Here is a 26404-nt window from a genome sequence, read left to right as displayed (position 1 = left end):
TTATTGGAGTAGAACAGAAAGTGCACTTCTATTAAAAATGCGACAGTCGGTGCAGAAACATAAGGCAGACGAGCGGATGTGGCACATTTTTTTCAGGGCCCTCCGTGCCTACTACTGCATTTCTAGTCTTCCTGTGCTCTGCGTATAAGCCCCTGTTCAGCCAAGGTTTTCACTCCATGACAGTTGTTCTACTGGGTTCGTAGCAATATTGAAGAAAAAAATTCAATGGTTTTCAAGGACTTTCGAGGCCCCGACACAGTAACTTCAAGGACCTCGTGCAATGTGTGTAGTAGTTTGGACAGGCAATAACTTGTTCAAGAACACCGTTAACTTTAATGCAAACAAAAGAAAACAAAACAAATCGCATTTCAATGATTTCAAACATTTGAAAGACTGCTAATTTGCCTTTCACCGCCCACCACTAAACGCACACAAGGAAGCATTTCAAGAAAGCGCTCAAAGTTTTTCTGCAATAGCACAATTAACTACTTGGACCTGCAACATTTGCAGTTTTTGAATACTGTTTGGTTTGACAGTGTATGTGATGTCATCTGTTGCCTCAGCTTTTTTCACCATCAAATAAGCAATAGTCATTTCTAATTTCTTTTTATTGTGTCTGTCGCTCTCAATTTACTCTTCACGGCTTCTCTTTGAATGCCTCAACTGTTGAGCTTCCTGCTTTTGCTCCTCCAAGCACATTTGTCGCCGGTTCCATGTGCATAAAACTGGCATCTGCAGCTCCTTTGTAATTTCAGCTTTAAGGATGTCGCTCTCCTTCTATTACCTCCAGAGACAATTTTCTGTGACATGCGAAAGAGTGTCACAGAAGGGAAAAAAAGCGCTTGGCAATGTCAGCTAAGTCTAGCCAAGTGTACAAGTTTAAGGACTTTCCAGTACTTCTAAAAATTCAAGGGTTTTCAATGCCTTGAAAATGGCATTTTAGAAATAAAGGATTTTCAAGGCTCGCTACAAACCCTGGATTCTAGCACCTAAATAATTTTACAAGCTTATTTTGGCATGGAGTTAGGAAATTCATGCTTTCTAGCTAACGCTGCACTATCTCTGTACAGTGAAGCCACGAGAGCGCAACTATTTTGGAGTAAAGAAAAATACTGAAAGCTTTTAATACCACTCTTCTTTTTTTCTATGGAGCTTCGTATTGCCTAGTTAAGTTTACGAATGTGCCTGGTTTTGGCGGGCGTTTCTTCGACATTTTCTGGAAGAAGCAGATGTCTAGCCCCCGTATTCAGAAATGTATCTTAATACAAAGCTCATGCTTGACTTGATATAAACGACGCCTGGTGCGAACGTCCCCCAAGACGCTCACTGCCTTTCTTTTGGTGCGTTCACGACTTGCGTCGTTTAGATCAAGTCAAGCATGGGCTTCAAGTTATGATGCATTTCTGCATATGGGGGTAAGCGTGCACAATTCCGGGCAACGCACTGTGCCATTGACACTGAGAGAATACGGGGAAAACAGAGTTAACCACTTATGCTCCTAAACTTTCGCGTACCTGTGGTGTGCGTGTATCGTGGAAGAAGAAACAGCGCAAACACAAGGACGAAAAAAATGCATCAACCACACCAGCGCTTCGTGGTGTGGCATGTTTTTGCGTCGTCCTTGTGTTGCGCTGTTTCTTCTAAAATGCTCAACCAACTAGCCGGCAAGTCCATCCTGTGCATATATAAATTGAACACACGCATGAGTGTAGATGGTCTTCGAAGCTTTTAGAACGAGCACTGCCACAGGATACGAGCAGTGCACGCGTAACAAGTGGACACATTAGTCATTTAAACATGCGTGCCAATGCATTTGACGCGGCTATCGGCATAAGCAGTCTCCAAATGCTGGAATGCATGCGCTTCAAAACGCTAACGATCCGCTGCTAATGCAGGACAACAGCTCACAGCGGACTGAACCAAACTCTAAACTAATGCACTTGAAAAGAACGCCTACACGGCAGCGTGAGGCACGTCGAAATGCCTGGTACTGGCGTCGCAGTTGCTCACCAGTATACGCGCGAATTAAATTCACATACGTGGATGGTTGGCGCAATACTTTGTATCCGCGTATTTTGGAGAACATATAATGCAAGGACTGGAAAAGCACTCGATCATGAGCTGAACGGCACATTTGTTATTTTCCTGCGGTGACGACAAGCCGTGAATAGTTCTCACGTTGTCGTCTACGTTGTCTTCCTTCGTTAGTCGTAGCAAGGAATGGAAATGATGCAAACGCACACGTATTCCAGCACACAACAGCACAGCACACTGCAGAGAAACCCCACCCACCACAGCCGATTCATCAAATACGTTTGGTATATATATAACCTCTAAAAGAATACGACTGGGCGTGGCGGCGCTGTGGTGTAATGGTTATGATGTGTGTTTTGAATTGTACAAATGCGAGTGCACGCGGGTTCGAATTCACATGATGTATAGAGCATTGTGATTCTTGATAGTATGTGATTCCCTGGACAATTGTATTCTAATTAGATTGTGTGACTCCTGATTGTGAAATTTGCGAAGATATTTGCAGATTAAGTGTTAATTCGCTTTTTTTCTCCTCAGTGGCGTTCGTGACGCATACGCATAGGCCGCTTCAGAGCAGTCACGCCTCACGGTAGGCAGCAGATAGCCAGGAAAAAATGACTTTAAAATCCTGCATAACTTTGCTCACGCCTATTCTGAAGGCCGCTTGGAATCGGGCCAGTGTCTCTGAGGAGCCGCCTAGGGAACAGTATATCAGCGGCCCTAATTTGATCTGATTTCCTGCCTGCATGCGTGACCAGGACTTGGCTAAGAGGGTATTGGGAAGAGTACTAGCACTCTGTTCTGAAGGAGTACAAGCACTCTGTTTGGGGGAGTAGAAGTACTCGGTCTGGCGGTGTACTATTAACCCTGCGGGGAGAGTATTAGCACTCTGCGGAAGAGTACTAGCACTCCCTGTGGGAAGAGTATTATCACTCTGCGGAAGCGTACTAGCAATCCCTTGCGGTGGAGTAACAAAACTGTCAGGAGGAGTTGACCTACTCTCTCTCAAAGAGGGTCGATCTACTCTCGAAAAGAGAGTGAAATATGGGACAAGCAGCTACTCCCTCAAAGAGAGTGCCCGGCACTCCCTTAGTTTTTAGAGTGTGTAGGAGGGAGCGGCCGTGCTGTTTCTGTTCCTTTTTTCCTCGTTAGAACGGAAATGACTCGGTGCTTCCGTTGTCTCCTGTCAGTCACGCCAGGCCTGTACAAAAGTACGTCGCGCGTCACGTACATGCTCGCCCTCCCCCCCTCTCCATCTTTTCCTTTCGATTCATTCATTACCGGACTTCCATCGCCGCGGACCATTCACTTCGTGATGTGATAAGTTCACGCCCACGCCCACGCCCTCTTCCGACGGCGGGACAAAACAAGAGACAAGCTCGGCCATAGCGTGGGGCGTGTGTACAGGCGGCTCACTATACAGTACACTACCGCTCTATATGGCACCAGGTCGAACACGCGTTGAAAGCTGCGTCGAAAGACTTTTTTTGTCCGGTGCATTCGAAGTGAGTATCGTACAAAATCATCGCGTCGAATGCACGAAATGCGCAGTGTCCCAGCAAACCTGGAGCAACTTCTAAAATCAATAAAGCGAAGCCTTCTGTGCGAATGAAACCAACCCTATCTTGTTAGCAACCTCCCGGCGAAGCATCCGGCTTTTTGTGTTCGTAACATTAAAGCAAACTCGTACTCATTAATCATCATGGAGTAATTCGTACTCATTAATCATGATAGACTAATAGTACTTTATAATCATCATAGAGCGAATAGACTTCTACATCTTGTAGAAGTCTATACAAAGGACCCGGGGCCGAAAACCCATCTCCTCCTCTGCAGACGTCTATAAGAGGTTCACAATATGTCTTGTAGACATCAGCATATACATTTTGTAGATGTTTACAGGATTCACAAGGCTTTATAAGACTTCTAAGCATGGCTATAGAGGTTTATAAAGACCTTCTTATAGACGTTGCCTTATATGCAGATGAAGTCTTTGCATTGTCTATCTAGAAGATGCCTGTAGACAATACAGACTGTCTAACTTCAGACTGTTCTGGCCCTGCTCACGCTAGAACACAGTTACCGCGCAGCGCAAGCGTGCGAAGACTGTCTTTGTGCCTGCAGAGAGCTTAGATAACAAAGGATTTCCAAATCACATCGAACGAAAGCAGACGCTTACAATGCAGAAAATGACTTTCGTCACGTTCGTGCTCGGAAGAGAGTAAAAGAAAAATTCAGAGATCGAACAAGCCATAGTATTCCAGTAAAATACCATAGAATCACAGTTTTTCTGACTGTCAACCAATGCAAACATTAAAGCGAAAGAAAAACGAAGCGCCAGAATTAAAAAGATTCAACGAGAGCCAGCGGGGTGGAAGGGGGCGAGGCGGTAATAAAAATCTGGACGGTCCACTGTTAACAGCTTCCCACAATGACCACCGGTCAGCGTCGACGAACGACCGTTAGTATACACGCGTCCCCCTGAATGCTGTCAATCAAACTTGAATCTTTTTTGACAGCCCATTCAGGTCACGCGCATATAGGATCCCCGAATTTGAGCGCAGCGCCTGCGGCAGCTGACGTCATATGCAAAGGCTAACTTCTATATAAAATTTCGGACCGTTAAAGGCATTCACCTCACACCCGTGAATGCATTCTCACACAATTGTGAAGTGGGCCCGCGAAAAGGTGCGTGTGGGGTGAGGGGAGAGCACGCGGAGGATATTTTTACCATCATTCACAGTGTCTGCTCTTCCAAAACCAAATTGGGCTCATGTGCGTGCAATAAATGGACATGCCCACGTGGTCGGCGTGTTCTATAATATGAAACATAGCTGCAGAACTGCTACAAAGATGCTTCAGAACTGCGAGAGGGGTGCTACTGAGACGCCACAAGCAGGCAGGCGACAGAACTGCCCCCGAGGTGTAACACGAATGCTGCAGGAACGCAGCAAAACTGCTACAGAACTATAGGTCCTACAGAGGTGCTAAGGAGCTGCGACAGATAGAGAGAGAGACACAGGAAAGGGGAAAGCCAGGGAGGTTAACCAAAGGGAAAGATCCGGTTTGCTACCCTACGCTGGGGAGAGAGGAGAGGGGGAGGTAAAGTGATAACAAAGTAGAGATAAAGAAAGAAAGAAGCGTGCGACAGATACAAAACTGCTACAGCTGCTACGGGAACGCTACAGAACTGCTCCAGACACCACATCTTACAAAGTTGTGCTACAGAACCGCAACGGACCCAGTCCCCGGACAGCTTGCCAAACCGCCGCTCGGCCCCTTTAACAAGGTCCGCCACTGGCGCGAACGCCCGTCTGTTTTCCAGCCACAGGGCTCTCCCCCTTTCCCTCTAAACCCCTTCATCCCTCTTGGGGTCCCTCCCGCGCCGCTTCCCGGTGCTTTGTTGTCCTCCCTATATACACGCGCGTCCTACAGAGCCGGCAAAAGGACAATCCGCTTCGAGGCGAGGCGCAGTCAATTAGGGAGGATTTGCAGGCACACGCTTTGCTCCGAAGCCACGTTTCTCTCCTCCCGCGCCCCCGCTATTGTTTCTGTCGGTACTTTTCTTTATTTCTTCGCTCTCTCGAGTCTATCCCGTACCCGCGCGCACAGGCCGTCCTTGTGTGTCAACAGGATTTTGTCTGGCAGATTTGCGCACGATCCCGGGTGGAGGCTCCCAACCATACGTACAGGCGGACACGAGGCGGCCATAGATTTTTCCTAGAACAAATTTCTAGAGAAAACTCAGCCGTTGCGATAGTTCGCCAACTTTGGGAAGGATGTGCATGTCGTACAAGTATTTGTATTATTTTCGAGCTGATAACTTAAGGCGTTCTGGTGGAGTTGCTTATTACGCTTATATCATTCTAAATTTTGAGATCAATAGTTTTCATTTCGAAACACAAAAGGGGAATGGGTATCTGCGAAAATGCATAGTTCCCGTAAGTATGTGGTGGGTGTCCACATCAGTTGTTCTGCCCACAAGTTACATGTACAGTAGATACGCCTGCACATTTTACCAGCGTTCATTTCTAGCTTCACAACAGCGTTCGTATATGTACAAAGAAGCACATGGCAAGTGTTCTTGCTGGCTTTGTCACACGGCGTTTCGTCGCTGCTTTAGAGGAACGTGCTCTCTCAAAAGACCTGTGTGTAGTTCGGGGACAATTCTTTCATTTCACTAGCAAACTTCCACAAGCACCAGGACAGCGTAATTTCCTATCGTGGTTCGACAACGCTTTCGCCATTATTCTATAATTTTATCATAAGGTTACCGTTCTACTGTTAGTGATACCTTCAGCTACTGACTGCGCTTTCGGTGTGGGATGAGAGGCGGGATCAGCGATAACGCTAGAACAATAACGCTGTGCTAACATAATAGGCACGAACATTATTCTACGGCCAGTTTGGACGTACATGATTCAACAGACTTGAAACCGCAATCACGATCCGTGATGAATTCATTACAGTTATGCGGGCCACCTGGAGGAGTTACTGCACATACTGAAACCGAAACCTTGTCGCGCAATGGACGATTCATCCTACTCGCTTTTCTGCAACACGCAGCGGGGTCGCGTTGCTGATCGGCTGAGACAAGATCTATACAGCCTTCACTAAAGGCTGCACGGAGAGGAGTACTTGCTTTTTTTTAATGATCAGTTTATTTTCAAAACGCAGTCATCAGGCCCTGTAGAAACTCCTTCTATTAGTTAGAATGATGACCAAACTTCTGGTACAGCTGAACTTGCTGTGCCAGAATGAACGAACGAACTTGCTGATCACGCGTTAATTATGTACATGCAATAAACAATCACGATACGTAGCCGGCGAATGCAAACAGGAAGCGGAGAAGGTCGCAAGCAATTCCTACTCACCAGTTGTTGACTTGGAGGATGGTGAGTCCGGTGTCCTGGGCCAGCTGCTTTTTCTGGTCTTCGGAGGGATACGGATGCTGCGCAGAAGAGAAGGGAACGTTAGAGAGGACTCAGAGGCTGCAACTAGGACAAAGTCATTTCGAAAGACAAACAAGACTTCTGAGTTTACGTCACACCTTAAAGTACTAGGACTAGAGGATATCTACTGCAAAAAACGCTCATGCCGGAGTATGGCACCCCTCACGAAAAACTATTCAGGCAGTATATAGAAATCCTATAGGCATTGTCATTTTTTCCTTGGGATGGCATAGATTGCTTATATGTACCCTATGCACATAGACTTTTAAACTTTTATCAAATCATGTCTACAGACTTTATGAATAGACTTATTAACGAGCTTTCTCTAAAGACGGTACGGAAACCTTATGTAGTAAAAAAAGGACAAGTCTATAAGACGGCATATGTAGAGGCGTACGTGAGGTCTAAATGCATATACTGGCACCCGAGATTGAGTTTGACAAGCCTCATGACAGATGAGTACGTATCTCTCTATGAACAGGGACGGTTCCTTGTGGAATGGGATACACTTTAACTGATTAATAGGAGCGGTCTCGTATACCACGAAACTCATCGATTGCCCATTATTAGACTCTGCTATTCCTTTTTACCTACTTTGGACAGAAAACCCCGTTGGCTGTTATCAAATATCTGAATTATATATGCGGCCCGGCATAGTATTGTTTCAGGCGTCTTCCTAAAGCTTTCCCGTAATAATATATATATATATATAATATAAGTTACCTTTCCTGTTCTTACCCCCCCATTACGACTTTTGACAGGCAGCGCCATCCTTTCCATAGCGTCCCTTCTATGTAACATTGAAAGGTGACCTATAGTGGCGTATTTCAGAGGCGCAACCCCATTTTGGCGACGGATTCTAAAAGAGGAGGGGTTAATTCAAAGAACTTTTTAGGTTTATCCATGCGCAAGAGATATAAGGCAGCGGGCGATTCTCTCGAACTGAGTTCTCCTCTCGTCACAAAACAACGCAAGTCAGTTGTACGTAATGCAATAACCACGAAGCGTACAGCAGAGAAAAGGCAATCGAACACGTCTCTTCTCGTCCGATGCGAAGCCTCGAAGACGATAGGAAGTCGGAAACGGCGTTTTATAAAAAGCACAGCGTACAATGGGATCGAGACGGCCGCTATGGGAGACTTTCAAATAGCGGAGCAAGCACCCGCGCCGTCGCTTCGAATCCTTCTGCCGCACGGCTAAGCCCCAATAATAAGGCATAAGACCGCGCCAACCGCAAAGCCTAAACGGCAACCCGAGGCTCAATGGCGCTCCCCAGCCTAAACGTCGACCTTAAGCCTAAGACCGGACTGCTAAGCCTAACTTCGGGGCCACCACCCGCCGGCCGCCCCGCCACAGGCTTGAAGACTAGTAAGTGGGCCTTCATACACGGTTTTGTATTCTTTTGTTGTTCCATTCAAAAACCCTAACCCCAGCCCTTCCTTCTTCAGTCCTCAGGCGTGCAGCTTTTTTTTTTTTTTTTGTATGCAAGATTAAGCATTCTTGTGGCACCCGTGCTCTTATTTTGAATTTCTCGGGAAGTCACGCACGCGTCCAGTTCTGTCGCAGTTTGTTTTCTTCGCATTCATTTCCTTTTTTTTTCTTTTTTTGCAACAAAGGGAAACAGAACCATCGGGCGAGGAGTGTAGGGAGGTGGCGAGGGTTCGCTGTTTGAATGAAAGGCAAAAGTAGGGAGACGGTGCGGGCGAAAAGATCAAATTTAGGCACAGATAAAGCCGAAAGCTGACCGACAGCGTGCGACGAAATCTCGCAGCAAGCGCGAGCGTTCGAGAAAGCAAGAATGAAAGAAAACCGGAGTCCGAAGAATTCGTTGGCGTGGAACGAGAAGGAGCTGATCCCCGGAGATCTGCGCACGCATGCGCAAAAGAAAGAAGGAAAGCGGGGCGAGGGCGCACTCCGTGGAGGGCCGCAGAGCGAAAAGAGCCAAGCGAGAAATTTAAAGAGACAGCATCTAAATATATGCAGATAGGAAAGATGTAAGAGCCACGCTCAGTCGGAGAGAAAACGACAAAGTGTCCCTGCCGGAAAGGTGAACAGCGGGGTCTGCAGCATGGCGCGGTGGGGTTCCTTGCAAAGGGAACATCAAAGGCAGAACGGGGGGAGGGGGGCAATGAGGAGGGGAGGGAGGGGGGGCTTGGCGCAAAGGGGACAAACGCTGAACGGGGGAAGGAAATGGGGCAAGGGGGCAGGAGCAGAAAAAAATCGAGCATTCGTGTCCGAAGCGATAAATCTCGTCGGCGTCAAACGGAGCGGCGCAGCCGATACAAAAAGCACTGCTATAGCGACGTGAATTGCCCGGCTGTGGGAGGTGGGGGGAAGGTGTGCTTCAACGATGCTACAGGGAGTTTTTTTCGCAGAGGGACCCGGTGGTGGGGGGACCTCAGGTGGTAGAGGTAGTATGGGGAGAGAGAGAGATAGAGCACAGGGGCGGGGGGAGTTTGGTGTATATGTACTCTGAAGGGGGCCGGTCAGGTTAAGCACAGAGGGCGCCACCGGTGGTGTGGAGGCGAGGAGGCGGTATAGAGGGAGAGATGGTAGACATTCGCACGCAGGCTTGCAGATGTCAGATGTGTGACGAGCTTCCTATCGGGGGCTTCCAAAAGGGCGGTGGTGTTGCGAGTGGCCCGGTAACGCGACGAGGTTGAGAAAGGACGAAACGGAGGGTTTAAGGGGCAAAGGGAGGGGGGGGGGGGGGACAACGGGTCCCGAAAAGAACAGAGGGGCGGGTAAAGAGCAGAAACGAGGGGCGGACAGAAGAACGGGGAATGGGGGGTGTGCAACCCCGAAATTTGCATCCATTGTCAGCACCGGAGTTGGCCGCTGCCGACGCCTTTGGTACGACGCACTCTCTTGAGCCGTGCGAGACGGGGGCCGTCCATCAGTCAGTCCGTTTTCGGAGTCACGAGACGCGGATGAAACAGAAAAATGAGAAAGAAAGGAGAAAAAAAGAAGCAACAACAAAGAATGAAAGCAAGGTGCGTATAAGCTTTGGGGAGGTGAGCAGTGAAGAGCAGTCGGCTAGGCGGAGAAGTCAGTGGGCAAGTCACGCGAGATTTGGAATGTGCGAGGCAAACCGAACCTCCACACATCCGCTCCAGGACAAAATACCACCTTAAAGCGAACGTATGCTTGGGATGCGAGAAGGTTCTCTCTGGAGGTGTTTCACGAAATGCATGTGCTTCGCACGTGACCTTCACACGTGACACGTGACATATGCTTACCGCTCTCCGTTCGTCGAGTGCGTATTACGTGCGGATTTTGCAAAGATTAGCGGGGGGAGAACGATGATTCGTGGCTCGGCGTCCGGAATTGACTAAATCCACTAGCAGCGACAGAAGCAAAGGCGACGTACTCCGCATTCAAGAGTGATTCGAATCGACTTCGAGAACGCTTCAGGACTTTCGATACTTGCCGCACTTGTGGACGGACGCCTCTACATGCAGCGGCCTTTTGAACTTTTCTGTCAAGGATAAGCTGTCAGAAGTACAGGGCTGGAACTGCATTTGATGCCGGTGCGTGCAAGTGGTGGATTCAATACATCGTGGAGTCCTGCAGGATAGGCTTCTTTTTTTTTTTTTTAGTGCACGCCGGAAAATGAACGTGTACCTAAACGTACGACTAGTTTATAGCTGCCCAAACGGCAATTATGAGAGTTATAACGCACCTATGCCTGATTATCGCGCGTTCCATCTAAATACGTCACCCTTTCACTTGTCGCCAGAAAGTTATATTTCGAACGCTACAATGCAGGAAACACGAGAGGAAACTGCCGCTACAAAACTGTGGGAGAGTGCAACGAAAAAGAAAGCGGTAGGAAAACTGTACCAAAGAACGTGGTACACAAGGGAGCGGGAAAATAAACGACTTGTCAAGAAGATAAAAGCTGTGAAAGGGTGACAAGGGTAACCCCGCGCCAGCTTGACAAAGGATTTGAAGCGAGACGGCAGCAGGGTGACGAAAGAGTTCTGTCAGGCGACCGTGGCCCGGGGTGTGCACCTTTCGAGCACGAACAACGGCAAAATGCACGACGCGCGAGTTTTCTTCTCCTTCGCGTCACCACCTTCCTATCACAGCGGAAGCGGCGTCGAAGAGAAGACAAACCGAGCGCGTGGTCACTCATCTTCGGCATCGCTGCCAGGGAAAGACACGCGACAGAAGAATGGCGGCGAGAGAAGGTGATGAATGAACGAGCGACACACCGGGAGACAACCGGAGCGTTCTCGGGTATACATTTAAAAAAAAAAGGTAATAATGACGATTTATAAAGAAGAAGAAGAACGCGAGAAATAAAACTCAGAAGCCACGGATCACGGGGGCCGCGCGCGGACACTGATAATAATAACGAGTCTCTCGGCGAGGACACAAGCGAACCGGCTGCGAATGAGGTAGGGGGAGTTTCGTGGCGTGACAGCTTGTCACCGCGCTTGTAACGACCAGGCACCCTGGTCGGTGTATAACTGGGGCGCGTTCCGTCGATGCGAGAGAATGGAGAAAGGGGAGAGAGTGAAAGAGACACTGGTGTTCTGTGCTCGCGTGGCGGAGAAAGTGCGAGACGCAACTGGCAAAAAAAGAATAATAATAATAAGACGAATAGGGCACACGCGCGTCTGTCGTGCGAGAGCGAGGGAGAGGGTGCATAGCAGAGAGGCGGCTATTGGGCGAGGATGCGAGATGGAAGAAGCGTCGGCGTGTGCTGCGAGTGAAACTTGGAGGGAGATCGGGGAACAAGAACGATGTGGAAAGAACAGCAAGTTAAATATATACATAGGGCAATAACGTATAACGTAATAACGTATAGTATAACGAAGGCGGCCACTGGTGGTCACACGGCCCGCACGCGACTGAAGCTTGTTTCTTTTTTTTTCTTTTTTTTTTTGTCGTCGCTACGGAGATAAGTGTGAGAGAGGAGGGTTGCGGAAAACATGCGTCGCGGACATCGTGTCGCGATAATGAGTTCCTCTCGGCGATGCGATGTCAACCCCCCCCCCTCCACCGCCCCCCCTTCCAGCCCTGTTCTTCTCTTGAATTCTTTTTCGAGAAAGTCTGGCCGTGGTTTCATCCCAGGCGCCCCCTTGTGGGGAAGCTAGAAAACAGATCAGCCATTGTCCCATCCCCCTTCACTCATACCACTTTTCATTTTCCTGTCCTTTCTTTCCAACTGTCGAGCTTACGCGAACGATAGCGTCAACCTTTTCCTCCTATCGATGAACTATACACGCTTGAAACACAGGCGCAACTTCACTCCGACAATATATGCGGACCCCCGAATTTTTTTTTTTTTTAAGGCACAAAAGCAGAAAAACTAAACAAGAAAAGTATCGATCGGAGAGTTGACTACAGCGTGGTGACTTCTTGAATAGACAAGCCTAGACTCAACAAAAGCTTGGAAGTGCTACGGGAATGTGCGCAGACGACTTTTTCTTGCTTTAAAGCTACAGAGGCGGAGCCCCCTCCGCACATGTGTTACTGCGCGAAGTAGTCCGGCAGAGTTTGACAGCATTTTGCGTTTCCCTTTCTCGACGCGGACGCTGAATCCGTGGGGCTTGCTTATATGTTGTAGAATGTAAGCTAAAGCTGGTTTTCGTACACGTCACAACTAAACAGAGTAACAGCGTATTGGACAGGGCCATGCGCGTCTCGTTGTCTCGCCTTACGGAATCTTTATGCACTCTATCTATTGCCTCGTGTGCAATAAAATCTGGTTGACAGTCAGCGCTAAGCCCGTTACTACCGTTTGCGCTGTTAACTCTATGTGGCTTGCTACTTGCGCATACCAGAGAAACATGGACATTTCCCCTTCGGCAAGCTGTCGACCTTCACCGCAATGCACCAGCGTAACATTGCAGGCAGCAATTTGAAAATATGGTCCTTCAGAAGATCGGCCGTATTTCAATAGCTTCCAGTAAGCAATGCCGAGACGGAAATTCTTATCTGATAACACACATATTTATACGGCACTTAGTCGTAACTGCGTTATACTGCGTAATTGCTGGGTTATAGCAGCGGTTTAGACAAACGCAATACAGACACACAAAACTTTTTTTGCGGGTTAGAGAAACTCCATGTTCTGTTGCAGGCAGTACCTGCTGTGTGCATCTATCTCAAGGCAGGATGGAGCGAGAAAATGCGTATGTTAAAGAGGAGTAGCCTCTCGACATCGTTAATGAAAGTTGTTACTCGGCCGATCTTGAATTATATATATTTATTGTGGCCACCATTGAGTTACACTGATGCATTGCGGTAAAGCTCGACAGGTGACCGAAGGAGGCAATGGCCAGGAATTCCCACGATGGTTTCGAATTTTCCGGAACGTCGAAAAGCGAAGCGAGAAGTTAACGTTCTAATTTGAACATGGAGTGGCGTATTGTCTTATGTAAATGTAGGTGCTGCAGTAAATGAAATGCTTAGGATTTCTTTTCCCCTGAGTAAACAAAAGCGAATGCGAACGTGGAGACCATTTTCGGAAGCGCTGTCACGCGTCCGCATCACCCCTGCCATAGCTTTCCCCTTCACTGCCGCAGGAAGGTGTGTGCGCGAGTGTACAACACACCCACAAGCACAAAGAAAGAGGAAGGAGAGAAACTATTTTCGGAAGACACGGGTGAAGCCGGCGGCGGTAGGGGGGCCGTAAAGGAAAGATTTACGAGCGCGCATGCGCAGTCGTGAGCGCCGAGGCGAGCGAGCCCCCATCGGTGGCGAGCATAAATCGACCATGTCGTTGCGGTCGAATGCGTTTTACGCGACCGTTATTACAACTCGCCAGGCATCGAACCTGGCGCGCAGCGGCGACCAGCACAGCGAGGTACGCGACACAGAGAGGGAACGGCAGGGGGCGCGGCGACGGTGGCGACACTACTGCCACTCGGCGGGGGAAGTGGGCGGAGTCGTGGCGTGCGCGGTGGAACCGCGCCGAGGTGGGCATCGCGTTTACGTATGTACCTTGCCTTGGGCGTTTTGCTCGGTTTGGTTTTGTTTGGCACACCCGGGCCCATGCATGCACGGCGGTGACCGCGGAGAATAGCTAACGATGCTTCTTGGCACACCAAAATCAAGATAATGAAGCTGCAGTGGACCGCAGGTATGTATGTGTGTGTGTATGTATGTATGTATGTATGTATGTATGTATGTATGTATGTATGTATGTATGTATGTATGTATGTATGTATGTATGTATGTATGCATGTATGCACGCACAGGTTACGCCTCTGGTTGGATGTGACACCACAGGTTGTGTCTCATGTGCTCTGCTAGAAATGCACTTGACTTCAAAACTCCCATTGGACCAATATGTTCATAACGAGAACTCGCCCTGACCACACAACGAATCATGCACATGGAAATGATTTATTTATTTATTTATTTATTTATTTATTTATTTATTTATTTATTTATTTGACTGATTGGGTCAATTATACTGCGAACGCTCAAGATTTGATCCCCATCACGAGGCTGTAACTCGAGCAATAGAAATGTTTTCTCGGCTTTCTATTGCTGTTTATGTAGACCCAGCATTTTATGAGCTGTCCTTCAAATTGCATAATGTTTCATTTTTATGTACATATTTTCCTTTGAAACCAAAATTTTTTCCCTCTTTTGTCCCTTTGTATCGTACATAGTCTTGCCAAGTCCTTGTAAAAACTAATGCGTAACTCCCCTCGCACCATTTTCAGATCTCGGAACCCGTGATATACCTGTATAAATAAATAAATAAATAAATAAATAACCAACCGACTGATTTAATGAGCTGGAGAACAGAAAGCTGTTGGGCTAGCTGGTTTGACATCACATCTGGCAAAGGGGAGAGCATAATTGTTGAGGAATAGGGGAAACCAGGACGGGAAAGACGTCTTGGTCTCACTTCCTACGCAACAATTCCGCGCTCCCCATTGCAAGATGTAATGACTTAATGACTTGACTCCTACTCTGCGTATCTATTGGGCTGCTTCACAGGTTGAACCAACATAATCACAAGGTATTAACTGACTTGTAAACATATCTTTGTGTTATGCCTGAGGGAAGGCCTCAGAAAAACACAATGATCACTTGCTTATACTAATTGCATTCGAAATGGAGGGCAAAGGTGTATACGAACGCTATCGCCAGGAAGCGCGCAGTCAGACACACGAAGGCACGCAGCCCAGCGTGACCTATACACAAGACACACACACGTCGTCAACACGCCCAGGTCTTAGACTCGGAGTATACGATGCTTCAGAATAACCAAGTAACACGAACCACCGCGGAAAGCAACAACGGTCGTTCGTCGCCCTTGCAGGCGCACCGGAAGGGTCCTCAAACTCCGCGTGGGTGTGGTCGCGACTGAACTGAAATACCCAAATGCATATCATCCGCTCTTGAATGTTTTACGCGACGTGCTCGTTTCGAACGGCACACATATCCTCTCTGCTTCGGCATCGATTCGCATGCAGCATAGCTCTCTCCGGGAACGAATGGCAAAGGGCGGTCGGTTTTACGACTTGCTCCGCAAGAGCAAAACTTCCGGTTCGCGCGTTTCCAGGTTGTAGAACAAGAAAACGGCTGTGCCGGCTTGCGAACGCTTGCGCGTCTTCGGAGGAGGCTTCGCGAAAACTCATTTGCGTACAGCACAGGGAGGGGGGGGGGCAGACTGACAGACCGTTAACGACCTGGTCTGACAGTTTTACGGCCTGTTGCACTGTATACACCCTTCGTGGTGTTGTAGAACTCGCCAAGCGACAGAGATCGCACTGCAAGATAGCTTACGCAGTCTAAATGTTCGCGCCGAAACTGCAGGCGGCGCTTCACGCAGTCACACGAGCGGCGAGTCCATGGCCCAGGTTGAAGACGCGAACAAGAACAACAACGCTTTCTGCACAAGGTGATCGCTATAGAAGCTGTATTGCTGAACCTGTTGAGCGTTGGCTCGGCAAACACGATATGTCGAACCGAGACGGGGCAGTATAGGTACAGTGATCATTGTAGACTTCTCTCAGTATATTACACCGCGAGCGGAGAGTTCCTGTTCACATTTGTCATGACCTGTTAGAGTTCGGCTCTACATATCGCGCGTTCCGTGCGAGTTCGAAGAGGACCAGGAGCAGGGTGTCCCTGACACGATGGCTACACAGGTATACAAGACAACGACGTGTCCCAAACCTTCGTGGGAACCAAGCGGACCTTGTATACATACACATACTGGCAGGAGTTGAATAGTCAGCGGCTTAGTCGCGAAAGCCGACACTAACCACTAAACTTGGTACATTTGCATAGCGAACGACTCCTTACAACACCAGTAGTATGTCTGATGTCTCAGAAGAACCGCTGCACGCCGATGCTTACAAGGTATGCGGTTGAAACTTTGCACTCAGCTTGTCGAACGCACGTATTTGCGTATTTGTGAACACATTTTAACGTACTGCGATTCCTAAGTTTCGCAACAACAAAATCGGAACTTCGACATGGCGACACATTTTGTAGATGTTACATGCGATACCAGAAGTTTGCGCGTGACTCTGGTATATCGTAGATAAACCATTGCCACGTAGATACGTATATCTACGTGGCAATGCAGATGGTATAAGCAGTGCAGATAGTACATCGGCGTAGGTGTACTATACGCACATCTACGCAGATGCACATGGACACCAGACGACGCTAACGAGTGGAGCAGCGCTGGCAGCAAAGCCTTGCGGCGTGTTATACAACTACAGAAAGTGCTAGAAATATTAATGTCTACCACAAGTGTTCTAGGTCGTGAAAACTAGACTAAGAAAGCAGCAGAAAATACCAGAGCGGCGATATAATGTTGCTCGTGAAACGTTTACGCCAGGGGCAAAACGAGACAGCCGCCGACTTCTGCATACATATATGTTACGAGTTCTGCACACGCTTGGCTTGAATGCCGCGTCGCAAGATGTCGCCACCAGCACCGTAGGTGCCGTCCAGGGGTGGGGGGGGTGCATTCTTCAAGAGTCCACCTAGCCATTTCGGCCGCTGCTAATTTGCTAGGGCCGCTCGTCTCCTCCTCGCTCGTACAACTGCATCCAATCAGCAGCGACCGAAATGAACAGTCCATTAAGTGGACTCCTACAGAATACCCCGCTCCCCCACCTCCACACGTCGCTTGTCGTGCAGCATAGGTCCACGCTGCGTGCTTGCAAGCCTCTCTAATCGCGAATTAGTTACGTTACAGCTTGACAACAGTTTGTCGATGACGCGGGCATCGCGCTGAAACATTCGGACCGTATGACATAACGCATAACACGCACATAACACGCGCCTCCCTTCCCCCCAACCAACCAACCGATCAGTCCAGACAATGCGCATCAGTGTAATTTTTCACTTGGCTGCGCTTGCGCTGCGCATAATTCGCTGGGAATATAAAAGCATCTCATGGCAGTCGGGACGCGAAGCGAGACGCGGCCACTCAACACCCACCGGTCGCGACGGTGAGAGTGCGTCATTACCGAGGATGAGGGAACGGGTGTGATAGAAACAAAAACAAAACAAAAATTAGACGGCGAGGATGTATGGAAAGATGAACACTTCTTCGACTCTGTGCCCTATACCTCCAGATTACACGTAACAACAACAACAACAACAAAAAAGGAAAATGAACGAAAGAGCAAAGCCAAAACAGAAAGAAAGAAAGAAAGAAAGAAAGAAAGAAAGAAAGAAAGAAAGAAAGAAAGAAAGAAAGAAAGAAGAAGCCTGGTGAGGGGCCGGGCAATGGACCGCTCGACCGAGGCGGCCTCAAAGACGCAGCGTCAGAAGAAGCAGCAGCAGCAAAACTGCGACGGCGTCTTGTGCGTCGAACACCGCCCCCCGCAGCGAGAGCTCGATTAAAATGCAAATGCGATTTCTTCTTTTCGTGAAGATGATGACGAGCATGAAAGGGAGAGCCCCCCTACGGCAGGTCCTTTTCCCTCTTCCCCGAACTCCACGGCTTTCATCTAGTCTTGGCCCGTGGCGACGCATGCACGATCCGCCGGCACGGCGTGTCTGCAGCATGCAAGTACGGTGCGCGGCGCCCTCTATCGTCTTTCACTCTCCACTCCCTCTCCCCTGACGACTCTTCGCCGTGCTCCCTCACGGGTTGCAGAATCAAGCATCTTTCCTTTCTTTAGATCATCATCTTCTTCTTCTTCTTCTTCGCGGTTGCCGTAGTAGATCGACGCGGCATGGAGCGGCGTCGACTTGTGTCTGGAGACGTCTATAGAATGACTTGGCTTGGAACCAGACCGCGACCTTCCTTTTCTCTCCTTTCAACGACGGTTGCCACGCCGCGGCGTTGCGTACAGCCCGCCGGGGCTGAAGTGCTCAAATTCCGCCATATTGTCAAATTCGGCAGCGGCGGCGTTTTCGAGCCAATCGGAGAGGCCGCAGCAGAGAGGCATCTCCGATTGCTTAAAAAAAATGCCACCGTCACAAAATTTGACACAACGACGGCGCAATTTGAAAAAGTCTACAAATGTAACCCGTTGTGAAATTCCGCCGTGACGTCAAATTCTGCAATGGCCGCACTTCTGAGGCAGACAGAGAGGCCGTATAGACAGTCTGCACACACGTCATCTCAGCCGCCTTCTTTAGGTACTAGCAGGTCGAGAAGGAGTGTAATCAAGTAACGTGACAGCACGACGCGCTCATCTTATGTAGAACGACAAAGCGATAAGAGCGATAAACTAGTGAAAAGCAGTCACCGCAAATAAGCGAAACAATGCGCGCGCGATAATACACTGCAGTGATATCATCGTGGCCGCCATGTTTAGGTACCATCGCAGTGAGAGCCGCGTCTGTGACGTCACATGAAAACTAGCTACAGCAGCGCACCCTGGATAAACCAGGGGGATCAAGACGGCGAAGTCGACAATGTGGCGGAGTTCCGGAGAACGGTCCAGAACAAGGCGCATACCTGTTATGCTAACGGCGACAGTGGCCGCATGCAACTCGCTATATGCGACGTGGCGTGCCTTCGTCTTGGAGAGCCATCGAGTGTACAGTATAACGGGCCGCCCATCTCACCGATTCGCGATACGCCGACCAAAAAAATAAAATAAATTATGGGGTTTTACGCGCCAAAACCACTTTCTGATTATGAGGCACGCCGTAGTGGAGGACTCCGGAAATTTCGACCACCCGGGGTTCTTTAGCGTGCACCTAAATCTAAGCACGCGGGTGTTTTCGCATTTCGCCCCCATCGAAATACGGCCGCCGTGGCCGGGATTCCATCCTGCGACCTCGTGCTCAGCAGCCCAACACCATAATACGCCAACACGTACGACAAACCAGAGGCAGCCGGCATGCTGGCACTATTACTTTGTTTCGATTAACGGGTCGACGCGACACAAACACGAAGGTTATATACTTCGGCTTCTTCGCATTCTCACAGTAAATTCGTAGAGAGCTTTCTTGTGCTTTTTTTTAATGTCAATTATAAACACTGTTGGAAAACAGCTCGTGTTGAAATTACACGCCGATAGATACCGCCAGCCCTTCGAGTATACTACTGGAGAAATGCCAGCATTCTTGTACAGTTATCCGACAAACGCGCGCTTTTATTTTTCTTTTCGATCGGTCTCATCGCCTACAACTGGCAGTCAGGAAAAACGCGGCATGCATAAGCGATGGGAGGCAGGGCCCACCGTATACACGTGCATATACGTAACGCTAAGCACATAGGCGGAGATAGCGCGGAGGGGGGGAAGGGGAAGGGGACGTGTACTCTGGGAAATGCAGGTGAGGCAGGCGGAACGCTTGGAGTGCCCGCTCGCGTGATGATGTTCTCGGCGACCCAGTCGAAATGGATTTGCGAAAAGTGGCGGGCGTGCCGCACACGCGGTTATCCCTTCCTTCCTCCCCCTCCTCCTCCTTCTTTTCTTCTCCGCAAAACCCATTTCGTCGTATACGCTCCCGTCGCACGTTGGTTGTGTACACACACGCAAGCACGAGGGCCCGGCATATTAGTTTTTCTACGAGCGCCGTTTGTTATTGCTTCGTTGTTTCCCGTTGCTGGCGGTGGCGCCATCTCCCTTCGCCATCCGACGAGTGCGCGCGATCGCAAAGTAATTTCATTCTTTCTTTTTGTTTCTGTTTCAAACTGCAACCCGCTTTAAGCAGAGCTCGTCAACCTCTGAGCCCGTATTCGCAAAAAAAAAAAAAAAGGCCCTTACGCTAAATTGTTAGTAACGGCTACCCTGGGCCAATCCTGATTGGTGAAAGTTATTGTGATTGACATATGATTGGCCGAGGTGGCCGGCCAATGATATTGAGGCTTTGCGAATGAGAACATTTCTCAATACGGCCCCTGTGGTGGCGAAAAGCGTAAACGTATTTACGGCAGTTCTACCTCTACCACGCGACCGGCTTCCCACACTTCACACAAATACACATTTTGCCATGTTTGCCACTACTAATGCTAACGCATTAAAAAAAGGAACGACAGTAATCTGTATAGCGACGGGAAGGTGGCGCGCAGGTCGGGCTGCGACAAATGACGTCATCAAACGCGCATTCCTCGGGAAAGAAGTGTTCAGCGCACGCAACCGCGACAAACATCCCGCGCGGTTCTGCCCCGTAGCGGCAACGCTGCGGCCTCCACTGCGCTTACATGCATGCTCGACATTCCCGGCATACAATTGCAGCAATCCAAAAAGAAACTCGCCACGCATACTCTGATGTGGGCGGCGCGAACGTACGCGAATGAGACCGCTGCCCAAACTATGCGGGCGAGCATATCGTACACGCGAAAGTTTAGCGCTAGGAATGCACAGAGTTTGTGTGTGAATAGGGGGCACCGGTAAAGGGAAACGCTCGGATGATCACAGTATACGCTATGGGATGCCGACGCGAGCAGAAGTGTCGACGCTTTGCGCATGCGCGACGGCGTGGACCTCGAATGTCAAGCGTGGAGATATGGAAACGCATACCGGTCCCGCTGAAGTGCAGCGCGCAAGAAACAGGACGCAGAGAGCAGGAAAATATGACTAGTGCCGCGTCACGACGGAATGTTTATGTGGAAAAAAAAAAAGGAAAATTGTACACATATGAACAACGTGGGATAATGTCAAAGAAAGCAGATATCGAAAACGTTACGTCAGGGCTTGAGAAACGAAAACTATAGAGGAGTCCGATTGGGGGGTGTATATTTGTTTCCTTTACCGGCAAGCAAACCTCTCTCTCTCTCTCTCTCTCTTGTCAGTGCAATTGAAGCTCGGCCGTCGCATGTTGTAAGTGCGTCTAGAGAAAAAAAATATGTCGCCCATGAGAGCTGTTTTGAAAATATGTTTCCCGTTTTCCCGGGAAGTCTACTACCTTGTCTTGGCCGTTGCTTATTATGGCTTGTCGTGACAGCTTTGTGCAAAATATAGGTAAGCCGCAGTTCCTCTCATTAGGTTGAACTTACAATTATGTGCTACGTCACCGAGCTTGCGTGGGCAGACATTATACTCTGTAGAGATTTAGCTTCAAAACTTGGAGCATTTATCCTAATACATGGCTGCTCACCGGTACTAAAACGTGCTTCCCCAAGGCAAGGCGGCTACAAATACTACCTAAATCGTTCTTAGCGTACATTCCGGGTAGTAAGTTCGTCGTTCTTTAATGTGTGGATGAACGCTGTGTGCTGCTCTCGTTTACTGTTCGTTCGTGAGTTTCTGCGCACATGCACTGTAAAATAATTTACACCCTCAAAAGTGAGAAAGGGTGTAATTGCGTCGATAACTTACACCCTCCGGGTGTGAGTTATAGATACACTTATACAACTTTTTTTTACTTTTATGGGTGTAAATTATTTTACAGTGCAGTCACCCGAAACTCTATCACAAGGTTGCCACCTCTGGTAAGCTGCAACTACTGGTAATAAGAATAATAATGACGTTACATGGTACGGGCGCCAAGGATGAGCTAAATCCGGCTCCAACTGCCCCGCGCATGCGCACTGGGGCTGCATTTTCCCAGCGTATACTGCAGAGCAGATCCGCGACGGCGCTCGCGGTGTGCAAATCGTTTGCGACTCTTCAAAAGCGACGAGCCGCAGGAAAGGAGAACTCGTACCCCGCGATTCGCTCGGCGTGCGTTACGACAGTCGGAGCTCCACGCCCACGTGTATATAGGCTTTCCTCGTCGTTTCAGCCCGTCATGGTCGAAGGTCAGCCGTCAACGCGAAATGGGCGTTTAGAACCCGGGCGCCATTATGTTGCGCAATAGTTCGCGCGAAGTCGATATTTTCCGGCGAGTCCCTCTGAGCAATTCGTCTCTCGTAAAAAAAGATTGCGAAACCGGTATTATCGGCAACAACGTCCGAGCAGCGCAACGATTAACAAGAAGGAACTTATGAAATGCGAAGCGCCGAATAAATGAAACGGCAGCTGGAAAGGCTTGCAAAAGGTGCAAAGGCCATGAGTGCTTATCCTGCCACGAGTACTCGCAGAAGGCAACTAGATAACGCCGGGTTTATGCCGTGCGGCGGCATCGTACCGGAACTTAGATAGGATTCGCTGTTAACAAGGTCCATACCGACGACATATGGTATTAGAAAATTTATCACATCTGGCGTACAGCCTTGCAAACAATTCTTTTTACTGTCTATGAACTTTTCAATATGAAGTCCTTAAACACTATGCAGATAATTTATGCAATTCAAGTTCCTGTAGCCATTTTAGAGCTAATTTGCTGGATGCCTCGACATATATCGAGTTCTGGATGTCTATAGAAGGGTTTTGTATAGACCATAAATATTTGGGAAGCAACAGTGATGTACAAGATGTCGGCTAGCCGACGACGCGCAGCATCGCTATGTTACTCATAAGGGTGGCCGTCAAAGACACACAGCAAGAAAGACGTACGCAAGCAAACGTGCATAAAAAACGAAGAATCATATGGATACGCCCACGCTTAAGTTTCCGCGTCTATAGCACATGTATGGACACTATTTACTTACAGCCTCAGTCAATTTTTAGAAAATTTCCTTTGTAGGGTCTCCAGGCAGGTTACGCGTAAAATGGGAGCCTATATGCGGTAGAAATACTCTACAAGCAGTCTATAAGGTTTGCAAGTGATTCTTCAAGGAGTAACCCCAAGGGAGTCCAGCGACAACAACAAAAAAACAAGTAATAACACAAGAAAACGACGAATAATTTTACGAGGGTCGACACCCGTGCAGGCAAATGACCAAAGTACGACCAAAGTACGCCTACAAGACGTCCATAAGCGGATTGTGAGATTCATAACTGATTCCTTAAGAAGCAGTTAACCGCAGATGAGAACAGCAATAAATCTATACACACAAGTAAAAGCGCAAAATGATCGAAATGCTCGTGCTTACACTTACGCAAAATGATCAATCTGACAGGAATCGACACTCGTGAAAGTAAATGATCTGTATGCCGTCAAAGTCGTCTACAAGACGTCTATAAACGGTTCGTAAGGTCAATATATTATTCTTGACGAGCAAGCGCAAGAGAGTCCATCGAGACAAGCTACAGACACAAACAGTCTCAAGGAAACGCCGAACAATGCTACGTGGCTCTGCGCCCACGTGGCTCGCGCTGCAACAAAGCGCTACTGCAAAAACAATAGAACGGAGAATCGCAGATAGCGAATGAGGCAGCGATTCGAGAACGATGCAGAACAATGAACACGATAAAGAAAAAGAAACTCCGCTAACGATATAGTCGATCGAAACTGAACAGGCTCGATCCCTTTTCCTTTCCCCGTTTCTCCGGGTGCGCGTAAACGCAAATTCACTCTCGAAGTAGGTGCGGGCAGAAGAAAAGGCTGCAAAATGAAAAAGAAAGAACTAGGAAAGAAACCCAAGTTTTGTGAATACCAGCCGACCGACAAAAGGCCAAAAAATTATGAGACGAAATACATAGAAGCACAGGCAGAAGAACAAAAGCCGCACAAAACAGCATCAGCAGACACTGCAGACAGAGCCGCACGCTCTCTTGTTATGCAAATGCCGCGCTCGTTATCGTTGTGCCGGCGCGTGGGTGGGAGCGTGTAATCATTGTTGCCAAGCGCCGCGCCACCTCCATTTCCCCCCTTACTTCCCCAATCGCCCGCCCGCCCTCCATTCGCCGACGATCTCTTTCTCTCCAGTCTTTGGTTTTGTCTTTCTTCTGCCTCGACTGGCCTCCCTCTCTCTCTCTCCCCACCACGTGTCTGGCAAACGCAGACCCCGCGGTATTCGCAGCAACCAGCAGCAGCCATTGTGAGGTGAAGGCTCTCGGCGAGCAACGGTAGCGGAATCGACTCGAGACATTGAAAGAGAGAGAGAGAGAGGAAGGGGGCACAGAACGTATCTCGGCAACAATGGGACGGGAGAATGGAAATGGCCTAGCGGGATAGGAGGAAAAAGGGGGGGGGGGGCGAAGGGGAGTGCGGTGCAGTTCGCGGGGGTTTCGTGGAACGCTACGGCACACGCACGCACGCATACGCAAAATGCGCGAGTATACGCACTTATACACCGTTGTATCGGCTTGCGAGCGACCGAGCGCACACACGTACAGACACACCCCCTCCGCCGCCGCGCGCGCGCTCGAGCACTCAGCGCCTCGTTTCGTCGGTGCGCTTGCTCCCCCGTGCTCTTCCACTCGATTGCGTGGAACGCGCGCAAAAGAGCAGTGGCGTATATGTATGCGTGCGCGACGGGCGTATGCATACATAAGAGAGCAGCTCGCATAGTGCGGGGACGGTTGGGAGGATCTCCTCCGGCGTCGCCTGCGTATAGGGATGGCGATCGGAATAACTTAGGGAGCTTGATGGGGAAAAGGGGACTGCGGTGCAGCGCTTATTACTAAACATTGCGTCCCGTAAACCACCAGACAATGAGGCCAAGAGAAGCACGAAGGAACAACTAACTGTTCGCTTGCAGCTCAATATATATATATATATATATATATATATATATATATATATATATATATATATACTATGATTACGGTTAAATATGCAATAAGACTCGCGTTCCTGATAAAGACAGGAAATCGAAAGTGGAAGAAAATAATTTGCTGCCGGTGGTACCCGAACTAGGGACCTATAGGCATGACGCTTGCGATGCCTGCGAGACTTGAACCCGAACGAGCATCATACGGTAATCGAGACAGCCGCGGTAGGCGCACAGAGAACGGGAAGCAATGAGGATTCGTCGAGTTGAACTGCGAGGTGTCGCAGCGTTAAGAGCATTCGTGGTGTCTTGATCTAAACAAATTTGGAGTGCAACCGTCATTACACTAGTCTATATACGACAGGCGTTCAATAGAAAAGGAGAGGTTCCTGAGCGTCCGAAACACAGGAAAGGTCGAAAATGGGGTAGTGTAGCACCACACGCTTTAGAGCAGCAACAGAAAGCAGCAGCTGCAAAATTAAGTAAAGACTACAAAGCCAAAGTGATTAAGTACGTTTCAGGGGACGTTCTCGGACGCCTTATATATAGTATATACGTTAGCAACCCCTTCAGAGCCAAAGCGTGTAGGAGACGTCCGCAGCAGTCGTGAGATGTGGCTGTGTGGGTGCGGTGAGGAAGATGAAGGCGCACTCCACTCAAGAAACCAGCAGCACACAGACACCAGTGACATCTTACGACGTCTGATGGACACCTGACGAACATCTTATAGACATCTAACAGACACAAACAAATATTGCTGTGCCACGGTGTGTGCGTTCGCTAATTTGGTTTGTTGCATTTCTATTCAAGCCTCGTAGAACAGGAAAGAAGTGCACATCCACACGAGTTTGTGCAGGAGGGAGCAACATAAATCGCCGGGTTCGCGTAATTAATGGCTCCTGTCTTGGAGCGACCCTCCCCATTCTCCTCCATAACCTTCCTCTCGCCTTTCTTTCTTTCTATATCCAACTAAACTGTCTGCGTTTGCTTCGTTGCCGTTTCTTTTCTCATTCTCGGCATCGGCGCACCGCCCTCACCCCTGTTCTTGTAGGGGAGCCTCACTCACAGCCATTTCGCACAGCGGTGATCACTGTCCGTTGCCATTCAGCGCAACCTCCGCAAGGGGAGCACCAGGAAAGAATCATTGGATGGAGACGCTGTAAACACACCAGGCTCAAAACGAACACACTTTCCTTAATACGGCGTCAGTAAGCCAAGAACGTAAGGTATTGGGGGCTGGGCGGAAGAAAGGCCAGAAAAAGTCGTCGTTAAGAGGTGTCAAGAAAGAACAGAGTAAGACGAGTCTTATATGGAGTGAGGGGGCAGAGTGCCCCGGCGGCTAACTGCTCCCGCAACGGCTCGCCAATAGGAGAGAAAATGGAGCCGAAAGGGAAGCGGAAAAGCGGGAACGTACGGAAAACATGAAAAGCAAGAAAAGGGAGGAGAAAAAGGTGGTCACCTCTTCCTCCTCCCGCGTTTGCGCTTTTCCCGCCGCCACCGCCGCCCCTGGGTCCCTATTAGCTCCAATAAATCAGTC

General features: G+C 48.9%; 1 protein-coding gene across 4 annotated transcripts in view; it reads right to left on the bottom strand.

The window, feature by feature from the left end:
* hth (Meis homeobox homothorax) overlaps positions 1 to 26404 on the bottom strand; it is a 404490-nt gene that overhangs the window by 67862 nt on the left and 310224 nt on the right. For all 4 annotated transcript variants that reach the window (XM_075699492.1, XM_075699491.1, XM_075699494.1 and 1 more), the window contains one exon: positions 6909 to 6985. In XM_075699492.1, the coding sequence (XP_075555607.1) occupies positions 6909 to 6985 (77 nt within the window). The remainder of the gene's footprint in view (positions 1 to 6908; positions 6986 to 26404) is intronic.

Source organism: Dermacentor variabilis, chromosome 7, assembly GCF_050947875.1.
Source record: "Dermacentor variabilis isolate Ectoservices chromosome 7, ASM5094787v1, whole genome shotgun sequence".
In the NCBI taxonomy this organism is placed as follows: domain Eukaryota; kingdom Metazoa; phylum Arthropoda; class Arachnida; order Ixodida; family Ixodidae; genus Dermacentor; species Dermacentor variabilis.
Note: the sequence above shows the minus strand (reverse complement) of the source record. Positions and strands in the feature narration are given on the sequence as shown.